Here is an 18,295-nt window from a genome sequence, read left to right on the forward strand (position 1 = left end):
TGCTTTTCAGAAAACGTGTCCCATACATTTGATGCAAATAATGGGGACATGTACAGAATTTCTTAATGACTTCATTTAGTCAATACACTTTCCCCACCCCTCCCCCAGACCTGTCAATCAACCAACTACAGACTTAAAAAGCAGTGACTTCCAAGTGAAAACAAACCTTAAACACCAGATGCTTTAAATCCAGTGCATTGCACACTGAATTTTACATCAGTAAACTGTGCCTTCCAATTGTCGAGTGTTAAAAACATCTGTCCTGACATTAAGCATTTGTTCCATACTCTGAAGTAAACAGGCTTATTGAGGGGTGATGCCCAAGGTGTTAATGCACAGCTCCTCACTACTAAGGAAGAGGCTGCTCTACAACAGCTGACAACCATTTGTCCTTTAACCTTTAGCATCAACTTTGATACCACTAAGCATCAAAGCACCCTTCCATTTGGTTTTCAGTGGCACAATAAACCACTAAAGATTGAATACCTCCCAAAACAGCATGAGAATATTTCACAAACTCATTTGTTCACAGTGGCTTCCTTCAGAAGACAAATGGCTTGTGGCCTTGCAGCAGTTCCCAGTACAAGAACCTCAGCTGCCTGCCCAGACCCTTTGACTCCTTTCCTGCAGAGATAAAGTTGCTGTAAAAAAAAATAAACGGGAGATGCATCGACAGAGGAGGAGAGAGGACTCCAATGCCAGTATAAGTTGGCAGGAATGCAAAATCCACCTCTGAAAAATAGTTATAAACAGAAACAAGCAAAGCAATCTTCAGCATTCTTTTCAAATAACTGGGGGTGTGGAGTGAAGTCTTTTACACCTACACTGCACTACTGGGGTCTCCCTCAGAAAAGGCACCTCTAACTGCAGCTTTTCAGTTCTGCAATGGGGGAATGTCATGCTGGATTTGTACTCAAGTATCTTCAACTCAGGCGTGTGCTGCCAAAACAAAAGTGCAGCCAACAATAGCAGGAAGTTTCTCTCAAGTTCCTCTTATTGAAATAATGCATAGCATAGAATATTTATACCAGGCAGGCCATTGTAACCAGTAAATGTTTAACTGCAGACAAAAAGCCTACAAATTGCATTTTCAGCTGGTGAACATTCCTCAAAAACAAAATCAAAGAGTATACAGATAGAACTGTCACTTCATTGCAATCCTCCTGCTCCGTGTTAGTGTGCACTTGACTCAAAGGCATACAGTAGCAGTGGTCAAGTTACTGACTTACTCAAGGGCTGGAACCAAACCAGAGAAGTTCAAATTCCACTAAGGCACCTGGGCAAATTATAAAAATATAGTAATATGAAGTTACTGGATTTCTGTTTAAAAATAAAATGGCATATGAGGGCCATTCTCCCTACATGCTCAAGACAATTAGAAATTCTACTCACAGAAATACTACTAATTGCACAAGTTTCACAGGAAGTTAAATGCTTCACAATTCTTAAAATTGCAGGTTTCTAGAGGTTGTATCCATAAAACTGCCAAATCAACTGCTGGAGTCCAATTATTCTCATCATACAATTATGCAGAGAAGCTACTTAAAATGTTTTGGGACTATGAATCTTGCATACAAGTCTCTTGCCTCAACTCTGCCCACAACACAATGTGTAGACTTCTGCAAGAGCTTAGAGAAGGGCTACTAGAGTCTTTCAGCAAGAGGCTAATCAAGCCATTTGGTTTCAGATTTTTGTGAATACATAGGAGGATTTTAGGCAGTTTGTGTTCTACACATTTGTGCTCTCATATTAAAATCAGTGCAGTATTTGAAACAGCATGTTTGCTGGCTTGGAATGGAGCTTAACAACAAGATTTAGAAAGATAAGCAGCTACTTTGAACTTTTGTAAATGACTAAAATATGAAGCAAAATTAAAATTTACAGATTATTTGACCAGGTAAACAGCCAATACAAGCTTGTGATCAAGGTCATGCTCAATGCTGTTGTATGCAAGCTGCCAAACCTCTGGTATTCCAAGGCTACAGTACTAAAGCTGTCAATGTGCACAGAAAGTTTCCAGTGGCCAATGGAATATTTTCAGTCTGCAGTTACTTCCAAACATGGCAGTCAGTATGGAAGATACAAAATGGGCACAAGCTGGTTTAATGACATGAGGGATATGTATTAGGCAGGAAACCAAGGGAGAATTATTATATCCCAAAGCACAAAATATTGCAGATAGTGGAAATCCAAAGGAACAAAATGCTGGGAATACTCAGGTCAGGTAGCATCAGGTGAAAGTTAATGTCACAGGTCAATGGGATTTTGAAGGTCAGCATGATGAAATGAATGATCTGGAGTTTTTATTTTACATCCACCCAAGGTGGTGGTCTCAGCTGATAAAGCCAAGGAAGTGATGACAAGTGGTCCATTTGGATTCTTGTGCCTACACCACCATTCAATATCTGATCAAATCATTTACCTCAGCACCACTCTTTTTAGTATTAACCTAGTCTAAAACACCTAAATTCTGGTGAACCACAAGGTTTTAATTTGGGGGAGGGGAGTGGTTAGAAATGGAAGTACACTTACCATCTTTGACTCATTGTTCTAAGTTACCTCCATCACAGCTGCTCCAGAGCTATAGTTAGAGGTCCTGGCATGACAGGAGATTGCATTTCTTGCATGACTTTGCCACTTGTGATTTCTGCTTGGTACTCTCGATATAAGGTGCATCACAAAATCAATGTATCTGCTGCCTTGCAGAAGTAGCACATACACCTTAAAAGTGCTGCTTTAGCAGAGATTAGAGGCAAGGTATTTGTATACACCCATCAGAGTACCACTTGGTCTTGGAATGCCCTAGTCAGTTTTAGGTTGCCTTATATAATTTCCTTATGTAGTTAGCTGCTGGAAGCTCAGGGCATCAGTCTCCAGATGCAAGGGTGTAACTTGAAATATACCTAACCAGAAAGTAACAAATTCTTCTAAATATGCTTAAAAGAAAATGCAATATACACCAGGATCCACTGAAGTCCAATGTTTCAAAAGCATAGTACTTTGCAACTTGAATCAACAGCACATCATAGCGATTGTGCAGAATGTATTAAAATAGGGTAGTAATTGAATGTTCAAGAAGTAGTTGTCAAAATTAAAGTTCTAATTAAAATAAAAGTTTCCATGCTTGATAAATCAGTGATGAGGGAGCCATTAGTAGTTTAAGGTATTTTATTATAGGGTCATGCTTTAGACTGTCTCAATAGTCACCATTTAAAATGAATCATTTGTTATCTAGATTCCAGCAGTAATCACAAGTAAACAACAACAGTTAGGAGTCATTTCAGGTAGAGGAGCACTTGTTTTTTTTTAAAAAACCCAACTCAGAATGTCTCAACCATACTGTGTATTTAGCCAGAGCTCCAGAAGGCAGCTTTAAAGGAATTCTGTCCCAAAATGGATAGAATTCTCCCAATCTGCTGGCTTTAGACAATCCAAAAAATTCCATTTCACTACTTTATCAAGCAAGCCAAACATGGATTTAGACAGACCTCCGTCCCTTTCACACACACAAGGGAGCAGCAGCTGGATTAAATTTCAGATTCTCAGGATTTCCCCACAGTACTTTTCACCCATTTACTGTCAAGTGTAGTCAGAACATTGGATCATATTCTAATGCTTAAAATCACAACCAGATAAAAGACAGAACAAAAAAAACTAAGTTTGGCCTCCTTTCTGGCAACATCACAAACCAACACAGAATAGATTCCAAAATATTGCCAACACAAGTCTGCAGAGGTAGTAATCAGAGTCCCGATCTGAAATGAGAACCATCCCTCTGCTTCCACAGATGCTGTCTGACTCCAGCACTTTTTGCTTGGTTCAAAATACTGCCATTGTTTTGCAAACTAGAGCTGACTAAGCTGCTATTTCCAATAGTAAATTAGTGTTGTTGGTTTGGGGGAGGGGGAGCAGGGTTTGCAGAGGATGGGCAGCAAGGCAAGATTAGTATAGGGAAATAAGTCTCAAACCTTCCACCACCAATTCCATCCCTGTGAAGATTTAATATGCATTGTCAAAATTTGATTCTAGGGTTCAGTGCTCCAATATGATTTCCTTACAGATCTACAAGGTGCCCTCTTCAAATGGCCCAGAAATTCTGCAGTATTAAAACATCACTGGCCTGTTACTGCAAACTCCAGGAGCCAAGGCCAACTGAATCCCTGTGGAACTGCAGGGAATTAAAAAAAATAAAGCAGCCCTCCTGGATCAGGTCCCCCAGCTTGGGTGAGAATCTGCTCCAGGAGGACCCTTTAATACCACTCTGGCATTGTGCCAGACTGATTATCAATGTGCACCCCTTGGAATGATCTAGTCCCTGGGCAGTGCTCTAGGGATGGATATCATCCTTTGAAGCAGAATATCTTGAATCACTGTTGCAGACAATTCGGAAAAATCACAACAATGTTCCATTCACAACCTAAGCAATTTTTAGGTGCTAACCGCTAAGAGTTTTCTATGCAAGTTAATCTTAGGCACTTCTCTGCAGTCCCTCAGAGATTATGGTAACTGCATTTCAATGTATTTCAGTCAGCACAGAACAGAGGACTTTTGGTCTTAAAGTTGGTAATACATAATGCAAAGGATTCTAGACTGGCATCTGAATCAAGGGACTGGCATTAAATGAAGTGACAGAACCAGAGTGTTCTCACTACAATGTAGAAAAACTCAAGTTTTGATTAAATCAAGAAATGGCTTTCAATAGAGGGCATGAATACAAGTATTTTTAAAATTAATCTGTGATCTGAAATGCACTTCACAACATTCAATTACTTTGCTAACAGAGAGGAGCAGCTGACCAATTGTTGAAGTGTTGGGCAGAATGGCTTGTCCTGTATGGTTATAAATTCCAGCCTCTTACATGTTTCATTTGAAACCAATAGCATTGACAGACTAAAACTAGGAGCAACATGGTTGAGTCCAGTCCCAACTGCTGATTTTGCACTGTACATACAGTGGAAACAATGGCTCACTTCTCTTCCCTGGCTTAAATACATCCAAGTCCAGCACTGACAATATACCATGGACTTTAATACAAGTCTTTTATTCATTACAAGTTAGGTGGTGTTGAATAAGTTCAAAATAAAACTTCTACACAAGTCAAAATGTTGATCTTGCGGCCACTTAGTCTACCAGCAATCACTACACGGCCAATACAATAAAACCAATAATCTGACACCCTTTGGACTTTGATAGTGCCAGACCAGCAGGATTTTTCAGACTAGACCAATATAGCACAGATACAAGCCCTTTAGCCCAATGAGTCCATGACAACCATGTTGTCCACCTAGCCAGTCACAATTTCCTGTGTTCAGCACATATTCCTCCATGTATCCATCCAAGTGCTTCTTAAATACTATTGCACCTGCCTCAACCATCTCCTCTGGCAGCTCATTCCACATAGTCATGACCCCATGTAAAAAGGTTGCCCCTCAAGTTTCTTTTAAATTTATTGTTACTGCTATTAATACTGAAACTTTAACATGTTGCATAATAAAAAATTCCAGTGAAAATAGTGAGTTTAAAGGAAGCAGGAAATACAAGTACTCTAAACCCTGACTGACTACAAACCTACCCATCTTCCCGTGCCCTGGTGTTCTGGACCCCAACCCTTGCTCTGGTTCTACACACAGTCCATCATCTGGACTCCAGCTGCCAACCCATTTGCACACATGCTGGACTAATGAGTGAGCCAGATGCCAGACCAACAGGATTTCCAAACAAGATGCTGGATGGTTAGAGTTTTACTGTACTTAAGACACTGGTATCCAAAACCCACCCATGTCACGTGGAGACAGTTACAAACCAGTGAAAGCAGATGTGGATGAGTGACTATGATATCAAACTTGGAGGTGGTAATGAATTTGCTTACCTGCTCAAATGACCATTGAGAATCCACTTTAGGTTTGATTTTCCCTTCAGCATACAGCAAAATCAGCTTGCCAATAACTTCTGCAACCTGTTCAGGGTCTGCACGGCCCAGCTGATAGCCACACACAGCTTTGTTGCTGTTCATTAACTGGACAGCATCAATGTTGAACTTGTGCCACCAGACCTTTGCTGTGGCTATTGGACTGCGTTTTGGTGCAGTCAAGAGATTTGCAGCACCTGTTTCAAAAAAACAATGCAATCTCTTTAGAATTAATGGATGTATGTAGGAGAGAACAATGCAACAAAGCTTCAAGTGGTTTTAAAATCAGACACTCTGCCTGGTCTGTAGCTATTGACATTCAAGTACTTCCCACCTTTCAAGACGTCATGCCATCTGAAGGCTGGACTGAAGGAAACTTTCCTCCTTTCTTCATGCTCCTCCTCCCCCCCCCCCCCAAATATCTGAAGTAGATAAACTAAGTGGACAGATTTAGGGCAAGGGAGTCAGAGGGAGATTTTTCCCATGCAGAGAGCATGGCAAGTACCTGGACTACACTGCCCAAGAGGATGGAGGAAGAAAAATCACCAACCACAATCAAATGGAGATAAACAGTCACATTGCAAAGCAATTGAAGGCTATGGGCCAAGTGCTGGAAAATGGATTAATATGGTTGGATGCCTCCTGGTCAGTATGAATATGGTGGGTTGAATGGCTAATTTCCATGCTGTATTACTGACAGCAGAGCATGTACACACTATAAACAGTTGTAAACATTGCAATATAAACCACTCCACATTTCCACCCAGCCAGCAATATAACAGCCTTTGTCTGCTTGCTACAAGCAACACAATCCAGAGACTATTCTACTCCTCCGCCATGCCATTCTTCTTGTATTAATGAGGAAAGAACAAACACTGCACTTTTACAAAACTGGATTCATTTGCAAGTAATTGTGCTTGGAACATCCACTATATACGCACAGGGCTGAAGATCAATGTTAAATAGTTTAGAAGGACAAGGGAATAAACATTGACCATGTACTGTTGAGTAACATGGAGATGAGTAATTCAAAAGCCTGTAGGAGTTGAACATTTAGGTCATACTGTTGACCAACACTCAGTATTTAGCTCTGGAGAGTCACATTCAAGATGTGTCAGGTAAAGCAATAATTTGGTCTACCTGCAAAAATATCTTCAGGTCTTAGAAGTGTTTAGCTAGTACAATCATCTTTTTTTGTGCATTCAATTAAATATACATTGTAAAAAGTATCATATTAACAGTGGAGAAAAGTCACTGGACCTCAGCTGGCAGAGAAGCCTAGAGGTTTGGTGGGGTGAGGACAAATAGCAAGAAATAGCATAGATTGGGGTAAAGGGGAGATGGGGGGGGGGTGGCAGAAAAGATGAGGGAGGGAAAGATCATGTCAGTGCCAATATCAACTGGGAGGGATAGATATTCAGGAGATAAAATTTCAGACTTCGCCAATTTCTCCAAAGGAACTCCAGCATAACTATTAAAGGTGTACTGTTGCTATTCTAGGGTTTTAAGATAACTTTAGTCATGTACATCAAAACAATGAAATGCATCGTGTTATTTTGGTGGCAGCCTGCAAGCGTTGCCATGCATCCAGTGGCAACATAGCATGCCCAAAGCTTCCTAGCCTGTACATCTTTGGAATGAGAGGGGAAGCCCACAGAAACAGGGTAAACAACCTCCTTACAGATAGTGGCTGGAATTGAACTCAGGTCACCTGTGCTGTCATAGCATTACACTAGCCACTACATTATTGTAGCTTGTGAATTATCCACTTACAAACATGCCTTGCTAGGGAGGCCACAGTTATTGACCATTGCCAGTTCAGATTGATGACTCCATGACTGTGACAAAGTATTATTAACCCATTTATAAGCATAGGCAAGAGTCAGACTGGAACGATGGCAGATTCCCTTCCCTGCACTCGAAGTGCAGTGTCAGCTAGATAGACATCTGTGGCAGAGAAACAAAGGACTGCAGATGCCGGAATATCTAGATGAAAAACATTGATGCTGGAGGAACTCAGCAGGCCAGGGAGCATCCATGGAGAAAAGCAGGCAGTCAACGTTTCAGGTCAGGACCCTTCTTCAGGACTGAAGATGGGAAAAAGGGGAAACTCAATACGTAGGAGGGAAAAAGCAAAGTGGTGATAGTTGAACAAAAGAGGGGGAGGTGGGGTGGGCACAAGGTTTGATAGGTCGATACAGGTAAGAGTGGTGATAGGAGGTGCAGGGGAGGGGAGAGCAGATCCACCAGGTGATGGATCAAAGGAGGAAAAGAGGGTAGAAAAAGTGGTAGGAAAGGGAAAGTGGCATGGTTGGGGTGGGGGTTTTGAGGGATAACAGTGGGAGAATTCAATATTCATGCCATTATGCTGCAAGGTTTCAAGATGGAAAATGGGGTGCTGTTCCTCCAGTTTGTACTTGGACTTCTGGTAGTGGAGGAGGCAGAGGACTGATATCTGTGATGGAGTGGGGGGGGGGGGGTAGTTGAAGTGACTGGCAATGAGGAGATGCAGGTCATGGTTATGGACAGAACACAGATGTTCTGTGAAGTGGTCACCTAGTCTGCATTTGGTCTCAATGTAGGGTGTCTCTTGCAAGGACACTATTCATTTTTCCTCAATTTTTTGCCTCATCTGCTCCCATGAGGCTTTCCTCTCCAAGACTGATGTCCAACTTCTTTACTAATTGTTGTTTACCTTGTGATCGAGAGAGCTCACCCCTGCATCTTTGCCATTTCCTGCACCTCTACTCACCCCCACCCCTCCCAGACCCAACAGGGATAGGACCCCCTCCCTCACCCTCATTTCATCCTAAATATCCACACTTTCTGCCACTTCTGCAATCACCAATGGGACCCCACCACCAAGCACATCTTTCCCTCCCCACCCCTTTCTGCCTTTTACAGGTACTGCTCTCTGCGACTCCCTGGTTCACTCCTCCCTCCCCAGGGATGTTCCACTGGCCCCTGCCATAGGTGTAACACCTGCCCTTACACCACCTCCATTCAGGGATGGAAACAGTCCTTTCAGATGAGATAGATTTACCTACACCTCCCTTAATATCATCTACTGCATTTGGTGCTTCAAGTGTGGCCTCTTCTACATTGGTGAGACCAAACACAAACTAAGTGACTGTTTTGCAGAACACCTGCGCTCTGTCTGTAACCACGATCAGCATCTCCCCATTGCTGGTCACTTCAACTCCCCTTCCATCACCGATATGTCAGTCCTCAGCCTCCTCCACTGCCAGAAGTTCAAGTGCAAACTGGAGGAACAGCACCTCATTTTCCATCTTGGAACCTTGCAGCCTAATGGCATGAACATTGAATTCTCCCACTTTAAGTAATCCCCTCAACCATACCTCATTTTGTCCTTTTCCTAGACTTTCTACCCCTTTTTCCTCCTTACCTTTGACCCATCCCCTGGTGGATCTATTCTCCCCCACACCTGCCTATCACCATCTCTTACCTGCATCTATCTATCACCACCTTGTGCCCACCCCACCTCCCCCGTCCACCTATCACTGCTCTGCTTTTCCCTCATATTGGGCTCCCCACCCCATCTTCAATCCTGAAGGATCCTGACCCAAAATGTCGACCACCTGCTTTTCTCCACAGTTGCTGCCTGGCCTGGATCATAGACATTTGTGGCAATCTGATGAATTCAAGGCTGGAATAATTTAAAATCTATTATTAAAATGGAGAGATTTGAAGATCTCCAGATTGTTGGTCCAAGCTGACATTCAAACCATTTAAGGATTAAATACAAACTAGCTTAAACCATGTTCAACACTGAGTTTAATGCCAAATTTAAGATTTGTTGGTTGCCGGCTTGTGCCAAGAAAGGGGAGGAAATCATTCAAGCATCTACTGTAATGTCACAAGTGGACTGACTCATTTCAACTGTCAAATTGAAATTAGAGCAATGGGGGAAAATAGTTAATGTTCGGCCATGGTATTTCATCATCCCTTTTCTCCAAAGAATGTTAGAGCACTTCAATGATTCCTTACACACCAAATTTTAGTGTACAAAATGGATTCCCAGTTTTGAATCAATTGACCCTGGCATGCATTTCTTCTCAGTACAGATCACCCATGCTTAAACAATCCCAGGGATGTCATGAATAAGCCACAAGGTTAGTTCAGGTCAAATCATCCATTGGAACACTTCAACTCTGTTTAAAATGCAAAAGACAATTCATGCCCGACAGGTTTTAACCAAGAGTCATTAGTGGTTCCAGTTTGTCACTGTGGGATTTAGCAAGGAATTTAAATGCAATTCTGGCCAGAAGCCAGTTTTACATTTACAGCACCTTATGCTTCAATGTTCTGAAATGTTTCCCAGCCAGTGAAATACAGAAGTGCAGTCACTCTTAAAATCCTGCAGTTTGTGAAATCTTGCCATGCAAAGCAAATTTACCAGATAATTTAACAAAGGAAGAATATTAACCAGTGCCTCTGACATCTCATCTACTTAAATTTCATTACCCAGCAGTTTTGATGGCACCTTCTAAACAGGCCTCTTAAAGACACAGGCAATTGGCACATGGCAACACCACTCAGCTGCAGATTCCCCAAGTCACATACCATTATAATATGCAAACATTTTGCAGTTCCTTCATTGTCACTGGGTCCAAACCCCAAAGCCATTTGGTCAATAGCACTGAGGAATACCTTAACCCGAAGGACTGCCAGAGTTCAATGCAGCAGCTTGCTTTCCATTGAAAGGGCATGCGGGAACTTGGCTTGCAAATAGAAGTGAAGAATTTTTTTTAAAACAGCCAGCCAAAACTGTGGAAAATGTATTCAGAAATAGATAATGAATCAGATTATTGGGCGACTGTACAACTTATACCAAGTACTAAATTGCTTTGGTTTCAAAAGTTATGATTCAGTAACTGGAGAATGTGTTAGAATGAGGGGCCAGGGATCCAGCAAAGGCAGGTCACATTCTAACTCGGATGTAAAACAGATGTCCTTGTCAAACCATGTAAGAAAATTCACTGGGTGACCAAGGGAAAAAGTACACTGCATTGGCCATGCAGAGCAAGTACATTTTGAAAGTGGAAGACCCACAGAATGTTTGGGTAGTAGGAAATCCGCATAACAATTTCAGTTTAAAGCATTATTAATCCAAAATTAATGCCATCATAGAAAAAGGTCAGGTTTTTCTCCCTCCCTCATCCCCCACCCCCCCATTACATTTTAAAATTGGCTCTCAAAGTGTTTGGCTGAAGTTAACATTAAAATGTTTTTATTTTGATCTTAACTACAAAACCTAACTTTACTGCACAAGATATCTTGGTGTCACATACAGCTGTCTGAGAAATATTTTCCTGGCTCAATTTCAAACTGGAGAAGTCACATTTTTCCTTTGCTACAGTGCTGGATCAGTTTGCATACAAGGTTTCTCTCCACACTGCCATTTGATTTAACAGCTTTGGCAATTACTTGAGGAGAGTCAAATACAGTTTGCAGACTCCCATTCCACATTTTTCCTGTTACTTTTACAGTGCATTCATTTTTAGAAACAACAATTCTACTTGCTCCTCTCCCATATGAATGTTGGCTTAAGCAGAAGCAAAAGCATCCTGTACACACCATTGCAGAGGAAACTCCAGATGCAGCAAGGGCAGTTATTAGGTAGTGGACTGGTAAAGTTCCACACCATTTGTTTGGTCAGGAGGAAATGGGCTTGCATTTGTACTGGGCTTCACAATACTGACAACCACCATGCATCATCTCTTCCTCTTAAGTGGTTTGAAAAAAAACATTGCTAACGATCTGCTTTTAAATTACCTGATCATAGTTGTAATAGTACAGATAGACCAAAACTAAATAGATAAGTAATTTATCACAAATTGCTGTAGGGAAATATTCTGCAGAGTGCTTGGTTACATTAATAGGGTTTGCACTCAACTTGACATCTCACCAACAATGCAGACAACATTTGAGTTCTCTTTGAGGGTCTGTTGCCTGAAACAATGTTTAAAGCTCAAACTTGCACATTTTATAGTGCACATCCTGCCCGACTACAAGGCTTTTGTTCCCCCTCAAAACTGCTGCTTTAGGAAATCCTGCCCAGTTATACAAAACAGTTCCGGTAGCCAAGTGTTTAAGCAAACAGGAACAGCTTTTGTAATGGCAAATTCAGAGCAGAGGAAAAGAATGTCAGTTAGGATGAATGATTTCCAACCCTTATTTTGACTGGCCTCTGCAACACCACCTGCATCTCAACCAGAGGATAACAGCAAATGAGAATGGACCACCTGTAAATTCCAAGTTAAACCCTGACTGGCAAAAACAAAAATCAGTGTTTTTCATTGTTATTGGGACTACACTTTGCAGCCATCTATTCAACAGCACTGACAGTACCAAATACACTGTTGCAGTTCAAGGCTACAATAAATTGGCTAGAAATATTCACTTCTGCAAATTAAATGGAGCAATCCAGAAATCCAAGTCCTCTCCCCACACCCCCCCCCCCCCCAAGATACCAGCACAGTAATGTAGCAGTTAAAATAATGAACCCAGGTTCAATTCCTGCCACTGTCTGTAAGGAGTTCGTACATCCCACCAGCCCCCCCCCCCCCCCCCCCCCCCCCCCCCCCCCCCCGCCGTGTCTGCATGGGTTTCTTCCAGGTGCTCTCGTTTCCTCCCACATTCCAAAGACGTACAGGTTAGGAGCTGTATGTTGGCACCAGAAGAGTGTCGACACTTGCGGGCTGCCCCCAGCACATTCTCAGTAATGAGAAAAGACATTTCACTGTGTTTTGATGTACATGAGACTAATAAATACCTAAATATCTAATTACAAAATTATCTTTAGGAAAAGAAATCCCCAGGGCTGGGAACTCAAGAATTAGAGGGCATAGGTTTAAGGTGGGGGGTGGAAAGGGAGAAGAAAGGACATCTAATAGGAACCCAAGGAGAAACTTTTTCTACCCAAAGGGTGGTCCATACATGGAATGAGCTGCTGGGGGATTGGGGGGGGGGGGGGGTGGAAGGAGGAGTGGCTGAGGCAGGTACATTAACATTTAAAAAAAAAGCATTTGGACAGGTACATGGATAGGAAAAGGTTTAGAGGAATATGGGCCAAATGGGACTAGCTTAGATGGGAATCTTGGTCATCATGGACCAGTTGGGCTGAAGGGCCCATTTCCATGCTGTATGACAGAGCGAATCTACCACTTTTTTTTAAAAAAAAACAGTAAAATGACGAATTTGAAGTTGGGATCTGTGACCATACAGGTTTCTCCAAATGTGCTGGTTAGTTGGTTAATTGGCTGCTGTAAAAATCACCCCTGGAGAGTGACAAGAGAATGGTGATTTTTGGGGGAGGAGAGAAGTTGACGGGCATGTATGAGAATAGATTACACTGAAGCAAGTGGGGGGAGGGAGTGGGATTGCTCAGAATTGAGACTCATTGGGCTGAATTTGCTTTCATTAGAAAAAATATAGTTAGCATTTTTCTGAAGGGAAATGAATACAAACATAGGGAGATTTTGCTTTATGTAGGGTTTGAGAGACCACATCTGTAGCACTATACATACGTCTCATTTAGGGAAACAGTTTAAAGACAGCTTAGTAGGTTGATACCTGGAATGGGTAGGTTGAAATAAAGGTCGAGTAGACTAGGCTTGTATCTGCTAAAAAGAGCAAGAAGCCACCCCATTGCAACCCACAGTTTTCCATATACCCTACAGATATGGAGATGCTTCTCCTGGCTAGGGTGTCAAGAACCAGCAGGGGAAGGACATCTCAAACAGACAGCTAGTCAAGATAGAAGGAATTTCTTCACCCAGAGAGAAGAAAATTGAAAATTCTTAACACAAGAGGACCATGCAAGCTCAATCACCAAGTATATGCAAAAGACTTAAGATCAAAACATAAGGGGTTAGATTCAGGAAAATCATACCAAGTTTTTAAAAAAAAAATCACCCATGATCTTACTGAATGGCAGAGCAGGCAATAAAGTCTACTTCCATATGGTATTACATCCATTTAACCCTCTGGCATCGTGTCATAGTCAGAGCTATATGGCACATCCATGCTGACCAAATTACCTACTTCTAGTCTCATTCCCTCAAAACCTTTCCTATCCATGTATCTCATCTAAATGTCTTTCAGGCATTGTAATTATACCTGCCCTTACCACTTCCTCTGGCAGCTTGTTCCATATACCTGCCACCTTCTATGAAGTAGTTACCCCTCAGGACCCTTTTAAATCTCCTCCACAACCCCACCCCCCCCCCAACCCAACTTAAATCCATGCCCTCCATTTTAAGATTCCCCTATAGTGGGAAAAATACTTCATTCACCTCATCCATGTCCTCATGATTTTATAAACCCCTACAAGGTCACCCATCAGCCTCCTGTGCTCTGGGAGCAGTCCCAGCCTACCTAGTCTCTGCTTTAGCTCAAGTCCTTCAATCCCAGTAACATCTTCATCCAAGATATATCACTGCTCAGGCAAATTAGCAGAGAGGTCAGTTAGGTTAGACACTAAAGCAGCAATCCATCAAGGTCACCCAACTCTACACAAGACATAGCAACAGCAAAATAGTTATGGAGCAGACACTTTCTAGGGAGCGAAAAATTTAATGAAGTAATGCATTAATTTGTGGATGCAGTGTTGAAAGTTAGAATGCATCAGTACCAAGGCAGACACAAGCTACTTTTATGGTTTTGTTTTAATTTGAGAGAGTCTAATGAAAGGCTTCAGTACATAATCTGCAGAAGGACTGATGAAGGGTCTTGGCCTGAAAAGTCAACTATTCACTTCCCTCCTGTCAACTATTCACTTAGATGCTGCCTGACCTGCTGAGTTCCTCCAGCATTGTGTGTTGCTGCTTTGTTGTAGTAGTAACAAGGAATTTATAAACCACACTATGATATCTTGCTTAAAGGTAGTTCAGTAAATGCCGTGACCCAGAAAAACAAGTTCTATTGTGGAAAACCCAATATACCTCAGAAAATTCAAATTTGTAGTTTGAACTATTTCACCAGTCCCAAACAATGTCAACTTCAAGTGTCCCAATATTAGTCAAATTCCAGGAACCAGAAGTACTGTGCAGGTCAACATTCCCTTCCTCCTTTGACCTCCACCCCCACACAAAACATCCCAAGAATCAAAATTATTTAAGAACTTAAAACTTGCAAGTAGTCAGGTCACTGGGGCCGCAATAACTAAAGATTACTAAAATCTCAGCAACAGTGGCTTGAGAAGATCACCTTTGTTTTCTCTCAAATGTATTGCTCATTTTTATAGTTGAATTGCCAGGGTCCTAGAACCACAGAAAGTGTGCTGCAAGAGAATATTTAGATCTTGCTATGCGCAGTAACTAAAGCAATTCTTTCAATTTGGTATTTTAGATTGGAGCAATGCTACTTACCATACAAGACAAGTTTTCCCAATGGTTTGAGCAAACCAAAGCCTTTAGAGTTGTCAGCTCCTCCCAGGGGATCCAGGACAACATCAACACCTTTGGAGAAGAGTATAAAGCACTGAAATCTTAGCACTTATACTATGATAATTAATTCTAATATTGCAAAAATGTTCTGACTCATATGCAGGAATGAGGTTGAATGAAAACCAATGACTTAAAATAGAGAGAATACCAAAACTAAGTGCAAGTAAATGTTTGTATCTGAACAACAGTTGTTCTAGCTACTATTTAATGCTTTTTTTCTGAAGGCAACTTTAAAATTCCGAGGTAGCCTACAGGTCAACTTCAAAGTTAGGCAATGAATTAACCTTATTTATTCAACACCATTACCTTTGGGGGCAATCTTGCGAACTTCTTCAGCATAATCCAAAGTGGTATAGTCAATTGGGTGAGTCACACCATTTTCTTTGATAGCTTCATGTTTAGAGGCAGAGGCAGTACCAAAAATTGTCACATCTTTAACTAGCTTAGACAGCTGTGTTGCAGCAACCCCTACACCACCTGCAATGAGCAACACAAGATGATCACAAACAGGTTAATGCAGGTCAACAAAAGACATTAAACCCACATCAAGGCCACCTTCAGTATTTTACTCAAGCTTTAATTAGTCAGGAGAGCAGTCACAATCTGTCCTTTGGAATTTCTGAAGCTCCAGTGGATTTTGCCTAGTACATCTTCAAAGCACAATTTAACAAGGCAAGCAGTTATACAAGAACTGACCATTTCAAATAGTGCATCTCTAATTACACCCTTTCCACGATCAATGTAAACTTCCCAAAAGTTCTTAGAGAATTACTGGAATCTCTTGGAAGCAGGATGATGTTATTGGCAGTGAGAGAGTGGAAGTGGGAATGCTAGAGGAAAAAAGAATTCTTTATGGGTTCAGTATTTCAGTTAGGTGGTATCTGCTCAGGTTTAGGAAGTTAAAACCCACCAAATCTGAACCCAAGGGATTAGTTTTTTTTTGATAGCCTAGCCTACATGGTCAGTCTGAGGCTCAAGTACTCAGGATCTAGGGACAAGACTTGCACCACCCCTTCCCTCTACTTTAAAATATTGGCATCTCCCAGTCCAGATGAAGGACCTTAATCCAAAATGTCAACTGTCCATTTCCCTCTGTAGATGCTGCCTGACCTGCTGAGGTCCTCCAACACAAGAGCTGGAGGACCTCAGCAGGTCAGGCAGCATCTACACGAGGGAAATGGACAGTTGACATTTTGGATTAAGGTCCTTCACCTGGACTGGAAAGAAAGCAGGGAGATAACCAGTATAAAGGGGTGAAGCAAGAGCTGGGAGATGATTGGTGGATCTAGGTGAGGGAGGAAAGTAGAAGTGATCCAAGAAGCTGGGTGGTGATAGGTGGAAGTGACAAAGCTGAAGATAGGAATCTGATAGGAGAGGACAGTGGAACATGGAATAAGGGGAAGGGAGAGGGGAACCAGTGGGAGTGTGGGGGTGATGGGCAGATGGAGAAGGTTTTGGTGGGGGGGGGGGGGAGAGAGAATGGAAGGAGGGTAATGGGGACAGTTGGATCAGGAGGGGGAAGATATGGGGAAGGGACAGAGGGGAGCAGTTACTGGGAGTTAGACTTTCATGTTCATGCTGCCAGGTTGGAGACTACCCGGGCAGAATACAAGGTGCTGTTCCTCTAATTTCCATTTAGCCTTGACCTGGCAGTAGAGGTGGTCATGGGCAGACATATCCATGTGGAAATGGGAAGTGGAAAATAATCAGCCACCAGGAGATCCTGGCAGGCGCCACAGATGGAGCAAAGATGCTTGGCGAAGTGGTCACCTAATCTGTCAGGTCTCACTGATGTAGAGGCTGCACAGGGAGTACCACATGCAATAAACAGCACATTTGATTCACATGTGAACAACTACCCTCACCTGGAAGGACTGTTGAGGGCCCCGTATGGTGGCAAGGAAATTGTAGGGACAGGTGTAACACTTAGCACAGTTGCAGGAATAAGTGTCTAGAGGGGGATCAGTGGGGAGGGATGAATGGACAAGGGAGTTGAGAGTGATCCCTGCGGGAAGGGAGGACATGCATAGTGGTGGGATCCTATTGGAGATGACGGAAGTTGTGGAGAATAAGATGTTGGATGTGTAGGGTGGTAGGTGAGGACTAGGGGAACTCTATCCTGTTATGCCTGGGGAGGAAATGGGAGAATGGCTCCATTGATAGCATGGGGGGGGGGGGGGGGGAGAAAAGGAAAATAAAGGAGGGCATTTCAGATGTCCTAGAGTGCAAGGCCTCATCATGAGAGCAGATATGGAGGAGATAGAGGAACTACAAAAAGGGAATGGTGTCCTTTCAAGCAACAGGGTGGGAAGCAGTGTAGTTGAGGTAACTGTGGGTTTGACCCAGGATCTATTGTTGCCTTTAACTGGAAGGCACCATTGGAGCTGGATTCAAATAAAACCTGGTACCAGATTTACAGAGTTTTGGGAAAAGAAAGGCAATATTAGTTCGTTTTTTGGTTAAGGAATTGTTGAACTTTGGTCAACCTATTCAAAGATCTCAAAAAAATATCACTTGATTGGTATGTCATTCTTTCATTCCCCACTAAAGGATATTAACAGTTCACAATTCCTACTGGACCCAATCAATCCATGAAGGATTAGAAGCTCAAAAAAAAAATCAACTAGAATGATGGAATAGAAGTTTAAGCTGGAACGATCAGGAATTACATTCAAAATAATTCAGTTGGCTGTTAACCAACTCTCTTTCATGTGAAAGCTCAAGGAAAGTCAGTGTGTATCCAATGTCTGTAATTACTTTTAAGCATTTGTAAATAGAGATGGCGATAATCAGCAGCTGTTACCTTGGATTTTGCCAGAACTATTTTATAAAGTCTCAAAGCCCTTTACAGCAGAAGTTGTACTTTTAATGTTTGTTCACTGTTGTGGACACTTGTGTCTGTAAAGTTCCTACAACA

General features: G+C 42.1%; 1 protein-coding gene across 1 annotated transcript in view; it reads right to left on the minus strand.

Annotated features, from left to right (window-relative positions):
* The window catches only part of vat1 (vesicle amine transport 1), a 41,105-nt gene that overhangs the window by 12,897 nt on the left and 9,913 nt on the right, over nt 1-18,295 (minus strand). Inside the window, exons 3-5 of the mRNA XM_052038712.1 lie at nt 15,685-15,855; nt 15,301-15,390; nt 5,870-6,105 (exon numbers count right to left, since the gene is read on the minus strand). Coding sequence (XP_051894672.1) covers nt 5,870-6,105; nt 15,301-15,390; nt 15,685-15,855 — 497 coding nt within the window. The remainder of the gene's footprint in view (nt 1-5,869; nt 6,106-15,300; nt 15,391-15,684; nt 15,856-18,295) is intronic.

The sequence above is a fragment of the Pristis pectinata genome, chromosome 25 (genome assembly GCF_009764475.1).
Source record: "Pristis pectinata isolate sPriPec2 chromosome 25, sPriPec2.1.pri, whole genome shotgun sequence".
NCBI classification, from domain to species: domain Eukaryota; kingdom Metazoa; phylum Chordata; class Chondrichthyes; order Rhinopristiformes; family Pristidae; genus Pristis; species Pristis pectinata.